Here is a 9,779-nt window from a genome sequence, read left to right on the forward strand (position 1 = left end):
AATATAGAGCAGGAGATGAGGGAAGAGGAGTACCCGTTGATCGAGCCGCTTGCGTCGCTGCTCATGCTCGAGTCAATGGTAGAGATGGAGGACCAGAGGATGTACTTGCAGCTGGGCTCACAGGCTTGGATGTAGTCACCTTGCGAGGAGGATTAGGGCCTGGTTCAATGTTCTTCCCGTGATGAGCTGGAGCACCATGAGCATTTGTCAAACCGTGCATTGTTGCAGTCTCTTGTGATTTGGTGACCAGGGGGAAATCCTTGAAGATATGGCCGACCTTATGGCATCTGTGGCATTGAAATGCCATGCCCCCATAATCCAGATCTGAACCCTGGTGGAATTCCTCCATTAGAGCGTAATTTTTTCTTCCAAGCCCTCCCTAGTGTCCAAATGTACCAATATGCGCACTAAGGAGTAATTTTTGGACTGCACAATGGTTTTTTCGTAGTCCAGGTAGGTACCAAGAGTGTTACCAATTTTGATGAAGACTTCTTTGGACCAATACTGTAAGGGAAGCCCCGCTATCCTCACCCATAGTGGTCCTGCTCTGATATGATCTTGCTCTGGGTCAAAGAGGGGACTCCAATGCTTGAGAAGCACCAGTGCCATTTCGATATTCCAGAAATGAGCCAGGGCTAGATTGGTGTAATCCTCGTTCACGAACCGGAGAACAAACCATCCTCGTGCTAGGGTTTGAACCTCAAGCAGTTTTTGAAAGGTCTGCCCCCATATCTCCTTAACCCAGAGCCCTAATCGCTCTGCTGTGTATGTCCGTCCATGAACCCTACCTACCAGAACCTTGTTGGCGTTGTCTGCGATATCCCCCATAGCAAGACCGTCTCCGAACTTGATGGTGTAGTCTTTCCCTGAGGCTCTGATGCACTTTGATTTTTTCTTCCGGTGCACGACGCAGTAGGATGCGGTTGCAGATGATCAGCTGGGTTGTTTGATGTTGCCGGAGTGTCCTCAGCTTGAACCCTAACCACAAGCGAGACAAAACATCCCGAGGGTTTTCCAGATACCAACGACACGTAACCAGTTCCGGTGTTGTATTTTGCTGGTTGGGTGGAATTTTCAGTAGGCGGCCCTTGCCGAGGGTTAGGGTTAGGGTTATGTGGATAACAGAGGTTGGCGGGAGGAGCTGGGTCAAAAAGCGGGATGGAGCAGGAGGTGAGAATATTGAGGGTCGAGGGTGAGAGGGGTGGGCAATCCAGCCCAAGAGAGTCAACAATGAGGGATCCAAGGTGGGAGAGCTATCGAGTGGCCCAGGCAAGGAGACAACTGGCACATGATGCGAACAAGATGGGGCGGATGAGGCGGCAACCGACTTCTAAACAAGATTATGGAAAATGACCTGGTCGGCTAACGGATCTGATGAATAATCAACAACATTGTGGTCCATTCCGTCCATGCTAACCGCGGATAATGACAGGGGCAGGCATGGACCGGACTGCGGAAAAAGTTGGGTTGATTGCTACGGTTGGGAGCTCACTATTAACCAAGGTTTTCTTTGGATGTAGGGATATGGTTGCAGAGCTCCTCCATCATTCCTCTGACACCAGATCGGCCGAGTGAGAGTTACATAAGATTATAAGAATTAAGAAACTTTTCCGTGAAAAATTCATGTAGTATTTGTATTTCTTTGACCATTCTGTTTGTATTTGAGTGAAAGACCATAAATTGTCATTATTCATGCAAGGAAGTAGGAGAAACTCTTACTCTATTAATTGGGCATAAGGCACTGGTATGCTTTTTCTTCTTTTTTATAAATTATTTATCTCATATAAATTCTCCTCCTAGTGTTTTACAGGTACTTTCATTCGCATATTTGGATTTGAAAGATTACCTAGGATTGGAGTCATATAAGTGAAAAAAATTCATCAAAATACTACTCAACTTTAGCCCACCAAGCACTTGGCTACCAGGTGCATGATTTAGTTTTGAATTCTATTGATTTTAAGAATTTTTTTATTTCTACATTGCAAATATTCCAATACCATATACCCAACTTATCTTCTTATAAACTTAAAATGATACTTCCACGACCATAGACCCAAAGACCAACACACCATGATCACTTGAAGGGCTAGAAAACTTGATCATTTGGCGGACTCTAAGACACTTTTTACACAAAATAAATCTCTTTTTACACTACCTCTTAGGGCACATACCCCAACTGGATGTTCATCAGGTATGTCAATTTAGGAATATTCTTAGCTTGGATTACCAATCCTTAAAGAACATTGGTCCTCTTCAACCACCCTTGTCTTGGATACCCTGTAAGATCCTCAAAGAGTGATGGTCATGAGACTACTACATATATTGGATTTATAATCCTAAAGGATTTTAGTATCATATGCTTATCCAATCCTCAAGATGCTATTCTCTCCTCATGGCCTTCACTAAGATGTACCACTGTTATTCCTGGTCTAGCGCATGACAACATACCCTAAGCATCGAAAGTCATGATTTTATAATGAACACTAAAGGTTAGGGTTTCAAAAAAAATGAAAAAATGAAAAAGGCATATTCAATCTAGTGATTGATCTTCCTAACAAGAATCTTTACGACTCAAAAGCCTAAATATAAGATAGTAATACAAGGCAAATCTAAAATAATTTTAACGAAAATGTTTTACTCCAAATCTTATAGTTTTAGACATACCAGGAGTTTCTCCTTTTACAAACCTTGTAGAGTTTCCTTTATCAACGTGTTCCCTCTAAATTTTAACCTTTATGCCTGCAACACTTATTGAAAAGTACAAAATATAAGATACTAAAAGAATGATATTAATTTTGTTTATCTATGGTTTCTGAGCAACAATGGAGGATGAAATCCTAGGGTTAACAAATACCAAATATAGGACTAGGTTCTTAATGTCAGATATAACTTATTATTCCCATCTAATCATACTTGACATATACCCTAGTTAGGTCACAAACCCTAGAGGCCAAGGGTTAGGGTTTCAAGGTTATATAGTTATGGTTTCACATGTATCATTTACAATCCTATAGAGACAACTATAAACCCTAGAATCATGGAGACTACTATGTAACTTTATCCTTTATGATCATGGAGACTACTATAAGGCCTACTCATGATTAGAGAAACTGCCCTCAAGGAGTACTGTGAATTTCATTAAATGTCATGCAAAAATTACTAATTGTAGACATCCTTCTTGTTTGGATTTGTGGTGTACAGGTCTCAATATATTGACTGCTTTCACCAAGGATTCTTTTGATGCTGCTACTCTTCAACGTTTTAGTAGAGATTTTTACTTACTCAAAGATTTTCTTCAAGAGGGATACTTGTAACTTTTTGCTTCTTTCATTGTAGGTCAGCTCACTGACTTGTATAGGCTTGAACTATGCATATATATGCCAATATTGACATTGTAACTATGCATAGAACTTACACACTACAAATTATTGTCTTCTATGGTGAATGTAGCTTGATGATAGGCCTATTTATCCTTAGATCTTAGTCTCCTTTATGCATAAAAATAAGGTGGGAAATCTCAGTTCCTATTATTGCAACCTTTTAATACACTTGTGCTCACAAGTTAGTCTTTCTCCATAGTGACTGATGTCACTTCTTCTAGTCCTCCAAATAGGACTATGGGATGGCTCCTAAACATGCTCATCACTTTGTCTTCTTTGATAAGATGGTAGATATAACTTAGAACTTTATGAGGAATATGTCTTGGTATTTAATAATACTTAAGCTCATAATTTTTGACCACTTGAAATGGAATGAATTCGAGGTTCCTATACCAATATATAACTATGCATTTTGTCAATATTAATGTAACAATATTTCTTGCTCTCTTGTAAGGATTGTTCCTTGAGAAACCAGTCACCTACAATTATGAGATTTCAGATCACTGTGATAACACATAGTTCAGATTTTTCTTTTATGACTTTTACAGGTTTAAGTTATTTTCTTATTTCATTATAATGCTCAACCTAACCTTTAAATCTTCCAAAACAAAGCTTCTATCTTCTTTAATGCTTTTTAGTTGTACAATCAAAGTTCTCTAGCCTAATTACTACAAATGGGGCTTATTAGAGTTCCTACAATTTTCTTTTGTATCTTCTACAATCTTGGCCATAAGAGACTTATCTTTCTCTTCTTGTCTTGCAGCCTTAGTGACCTTCTTACTACCCTTATTAAAAAGAAACAAGCTCTGATACCATGTTGAGAAATTTAGGGTATTATGTGAATTGGATTCTTCAAGTGGATTTCCCTTATGTTAATTTTAGATAACAATGGTATGTTCAATGCTTTAGAGCAATTCACTTCAATTTTTCTTATAAGTTCAATATCAATTTCCAAATTAGCAATCACATTAACATTGATAGTAAATGCAGATATAACATAAATAAAAAGCAAAAGACAAGGCAATACAAGAGGACACAATATTTGGCGGATGCCAGGGAAAAACCCCAATGTGGGGAAAACCCTTTGATCAAATCTTCTTATTATTCTTCAAAAGTTCAACAAAAAGAGAGAGAGAGTACATCATACAAAATTTACTTGCCCAATAAGTGTCAAAACATTCCAGCCAAACAGCAGTCAACAGGACACCTTAACCAGAAAGTCAATGCTGGTCAAACTGACGGAAAATATCCTCTAAATGAGCTTGGTCAAACCTAGTCCAATAGGCCTCCAAGGATAGACATAATCCACACAAAACAGTCATGAAAAACTCAATCAAACTCTGTCAACGCAGAGGTCAACGTTGCGGTCAAAGGTCCTGTGGTCAACGCATGTCAACCTACTCCAAATTTATCAATTTTTGTGCCAATAGATGCGACTTCAAAAGATCAGATTATCTACCCAAAAAACATAGTCAAAGGGGGTGATTTGACCCTTGGGCAATTCTGGTCAACATCCCCACAAATAGCCCAAAATAGATGCACTTTTTTTCCTGTAATTTTCAGTCAATCCAAGTCAACGTGAGAAGAAGAAGAGATGCTCCTTTGTTGTACAAACCAATGAGGAGAGGAGAGAGAAATATGGTTGAGTGATGGTATCAAAATGAGGAAAAGGCCTCCCCTATTTATACACAACGTTGAGGGTGAGGAGACACATCTGTTGGGCTTCATGAGCCTACATTTGACTCGGGCCGACCTTGACAATTTTTCCATAGGAGAAATAAATTCATAATTCCATTTCTTCTTGTGAGAATGAGATGATATTTAGATCAATCTTGCACCTCTAGAAAAGATGAATCCAATAAAAATATCATCTCCATCATATCAGCTGTCCAAGGTGGATTTTGGCCCTAGTTGCTAATTTTAACACTCCCTCTCATCTAGGTAGAAATCTATCTGCCAAACAATCTGTTAATCTGTACCATCTCTGTCATCCTTACTCTGTTTTTCTCTACTAAACCATGCATAAATAACGAAGAAGAAACGATCGAGATTGAGTCACTCTCCACTGACCCGAAGTCAATATCCATTGATCCCAAATCAATATCAAACATTGTAGCATAGGGGTACGGTAGTATACGATGCGTCCATCGGTAGTAATATGGTCCCTATCCTCATTTAACAACTCATTGGCTAGGTGAGAGGTACTTCCCATGAGTCACAGACTGCATGGGTAGGATGTATCGAGAGGAGAAGGTGAACCACTCATCCCGCTCATATGCCATAGGATAAGGTGAGCCACTTATCCTATGCATATATCAACCATCATGGGGTATCACAAAGGAAGGTGAACCACTCACCTTGTACACAACACACCACTAGGGGAAGGTGAACCACTCACCCTATGGTTTTTCATAGCTCCAAGAAGTACCCCAAGCCCCCTAGAGCTCCCATAGCTCAATATCCAACTCAAATGGGATCATCATAAGAGGGTCTTTCCACGACTCCAAGTCGTTCATGGAAGGTTAATAATTTGACCTTCCCTAGGGGCTTAATAAGAATATTTGCAATCTGTTCATTAGTCCCAATGGGATGGAGCCTTATTGCTCCTCGTTGTGCCATACCAGAAAAACTGGTACCTGATATCAATATGCTTGGAACAGTCATGGAACACGAGATTCTCAGAAAGAGGAATCACACTTTGGTTGTCACAGTAGATCATGGTGGTATCCAACACATGCCCAAACAACTCACTAACAATATTCCTTAACCAAACAACTTCATAGGAGGCCATACTTGCAACAATGTATTCTAGCTCAGCAGTGCTCAAAGCAACCTATTTATGCTTCCTTCTCATCCAGGATATCGAAGCAAAACCTAGTGAGAAGCAACATCTAGATGTGCTCTTATGATCCACCACACTGCCAGCCTAGTCAACATCAAAATAACCATGGAGCCTCAAATTCTCGGCAGTGTATTTCAGTCCATAGGTGATTGTGCCCTAGATATATCTCAAGATATTCTTGGCAACAATCTAATGTATGTGATGAGGCTTGAATGTAAATTAACTCAACGCATTCAATAAAAGCAATATGCCTGGATGAGAGTTCATCAAGAACATCAACCCCCCCAGGAGTTGACAATACTCATAAGGATTTCCCAAATCAGGCCCAACAGTACTTCCACATAGCTTCTTGAAGTTGAGTTCCGTCGGAATAGTCACAAACTTACAATCCACCATTCCAAATCTTTCAAGTAGCTTCACAATGATTTTCCTTGAGAAAGGAAAATCTCACCTATATTTTTCCAGACCTCCAAACCTAGGAAGTAATGCATCAATCCTAAGTCCTTCATCTTGAATTTGGAAGCCAACTCCCTCTTACATTGATGAATGAGAGGGTTTGTACCTATCAAAAAGAGACCGTCCACATAAAGTACCAAGATGATAGGTCTATCATTTTCAACCTTGAAGTAAAGTTTCGAAGCAACTTCACTTCTTGTAAAACCCAGATTCATCAGATAGTTTTTGATCCTCTCATACCAAGCCTGAGGAAATTTCTTCAACTCATAAATGGGTTTATACAACCTGCATACACGTGTCTCTCGATCTTGAACTTCAAACCCCACAGGTTTCTCCACATAGACTTCCTCCTTAAGTGAGCCATGCAAGAAGGCACTCTTGACATCCATTTGATGTAAATTCCATCCTTGAGAGACATAAATGGAAATGATCAAACAAATGGTGGTATATTGGGCAATTGGTGCAAATATTTCATCATAGTACACACCTTCCTTTTGAGAGAAGTCCCAAGCAATAAACCTAGCCTTGAACTTTTCAACACTTCCATCAACCCCATGCTTGATATTGTAGAGCCATTTCGAGGTGACAACAAATTTGTCCTTGGGTCTAGGGACCACATCCTAGATATCATTATTCATAATCGACTCATACTCTTCATTCATAGAATCCTTCCAAACTTGATGCTTCACAACTTCTTCAATTGTGCAAGGCTCAATTTCAACATTGGTGCCCATGGAAGCTAAGTACCCTTGGTACCTATTTGGCTTCTTACTTTCACGAAATGTTCCCCTTGGTGCAATATGTTTCTTGGCATCTTAGAGAGTGTCCCTGAGCCATGAGGGTCTCCTTTTTGAGGAGGAGGGCTCATGGGGCGGTGGATCAATGGGATCCATTGGTACTTCAACATCTCGCATAAGCTCATCCTGCGATTCTTCCTACTTTCCTATAACTTCTCTTTTTCCTTCCTTGGAATAGGAAGGTCCCTAATCTTCCCAAGGGAATCATCTTCATCGAAGGTGACATCATGAATTATTTCCACTTCTCTTTGACCATGAACATATATTCTATATGCTTTTGAAGTTTCATTGTAGCCCACAAATGTTCCTTTCTTCCCAGATGCATCCAATTTGCTTCTATTTTCTTTCAGCACATGAAAATACATGGGGCTATCAAATATTCTAAAATGGGAAACATCAGGTTTCTTACTGGTGAAAACTTCATCGAGAGTTTTGGAGCCCAATGCTTGATGTGGGCACCTATTTTGAACATACACGACAGTGTTGGAAACTTCTCCCCATAGAAACTTTGGAAGGCCTTGATCATGAAGCATGCCACAAGTGGCTTTTATAATAGAACGATTCTTCCTTTTAGCAACATGATTTTTCTCAGGAGTATATGCAGTAGCAGTCTCACTCTTAATTCCAACTTCTATACAATACTCATTGAACTCATTTGATTCATATTCGGTTCCATTATTGGTCCTTAATATTTTTATCTTCTTCCCTATTTGATTTTCAACCAAGGCTTTGAAAGATCGAAACCATTTGAACGCTTTGTCCTTCTTCTTCAAGAAATAAATCCAAGTTTTGTGAGAGAAGTCATCCACAAAAATAACATAATATAAATATCCTCCAAAAGATGTCACGGGCAACATACCAGATAGATCAGAATGAACCAATTGCAAAATGTGAGTAGTATTGCTATCACATGAAGGAAATGGTACCCTTGTATGTTTTCCTTCGGCACATCCTTGAAAAAAACCATCATGTTCTATTTTAAATTCAGGCATACCTGTCACTATCTTCCTTGCATCGGGTAGAGCCTTATAATGAAGACGAGAAAACCTTTGGTGGCATAATTTAGATTGAAGATATGTGTCACAAGGCATAGCTCCCAGTGGACTTCCTCCAACTTGATATAGGATATTAACCTTGAATCCAAGAGTAAATGCTTCTTTGAAATTTCCTTTCCAAACACATACCTTTTTATCAATGAATGCCACCTCGAATCCTTTGTCCTCTATAGCTAAGATAGATACCAGGTTCTTCTTTAGATAAGGTACATATAATAGTTCTTGTTGATGAATGGTGCTACCTTGATTCAATTGAAGAGTAACATTACCAATACCAACACCTTTCATGGTATATGTGGCATTGTCTCCAAGAATTATTTCCAAATTTATATCCTTTTCTATCACATTTGAAAGAGCCTCCTTATACCCAGTGAAGTTCCTTGAGGCACACACTATCAATCAACCAATTTACCAAGGTATTTGGAAGGGTGGCAACAGAGAGGGCGTATATAAGATAAAATTATTTTTTCTTGTTATCTACAACATTAGATTCATCATACTTGGAGTTTCTTGGTCTTTTCGGAGGACAACCATTTCCATATTGAGTAGTGGGAGCATTCCTCTTTCCTTTTTTGTTGAACCTACCTGTAGAAATTTCACCGTAGATCACCTGATAATGCAATAGACTAAAGCAAAATACTTGATCTACTTCTACGAACAAACTTGCAGAAGCTTAATCGATTTTGAGCAAGATCAAATAGAACACATATAACAGATGAAGAATAAATCAATCACACATGAACACAGAAGAATACTTTGGGGAAAGCCTCAGCTAAAACCCCACTATCTGTATTATCATACAAGTGGAAATATCTCAGGATTACACAAAGATTTATCTCACAAGCTATCAAGCTCTTAGTACAATCCCTCACTCTGCTCATAGACATAATAGACAACACATTTGCCTTCCTTCAGTCCTCCAAGCCTCCTATTTCCTTGCGCAGTTTCTCTTGGGTCCTCAAGCTGCCACCTGTGTGTAATTACCTCACACACTGCTCACTAACCTCTGAAATAACTGCACAATCCTTAAGGAAATAATTCCTTCTGCATGCAAGAGATATCCTGATGGGAATATTCCTGCAACTGATAGTAAATTGTGCCATCATTTGATCTCAACTGGGTCTCTGTCTAAACTGACATGCATGAGTTATTTATGAGAGAATATTTAGTTATCTGAAGTACACTAGTCGAATGCATTGACTAACTGAACTCACAATCAGTTCCACAAATTGTTGGAACTAATCTAACT

The 9,779-nt window shown here is 39.2% G+C and overlaps 1 protein-coding gene across 1 annotated transcript; it reads right to left on the reverse strand.

The window, feature by feature from the left end:
• Nucleotides 1–348: 348 nt before the first annotated feature.
• Nucleotides 349–828, reverse strand: LOC149194174 (uncharacterized). The gene has a single exon (XM_089407571.1). The coding sequence runs from the start codon at nt 826–828 to the stop codon at nt 349–351; it is 480 nt and encodes a 159-aa protein (XP_089263697.1).
• Between the last annotated feature and the right edge of the window lie 8,951 nt (nt 829–9,779).

This window comes from Pinus tabuliformis, chromosome 2_2 (assembly GCF_031772625.1).
Source record: "Pinus tabuliformis cultivar Carrire ecotype Pingquan chromosome 2_2, CPIR1, whole genome shotgun sequence".
Classification (NCBI taxonomy): domain Eukaryota; kingdom Viridiplantae; phylum Streptophyta; class Pinopsida; order Pinales; family Pinaceae; genus Pinus; species Pinus tabuliformis.

Coding starts and splice junctions, on each gene's coding strand:
- LOC149194174 (XM_089407571.1), bottom strand. CDS start 828: ATGGGGGATATCGCAGACAACGCCAACAAGGTTCTGGTAGGTAGGGTT.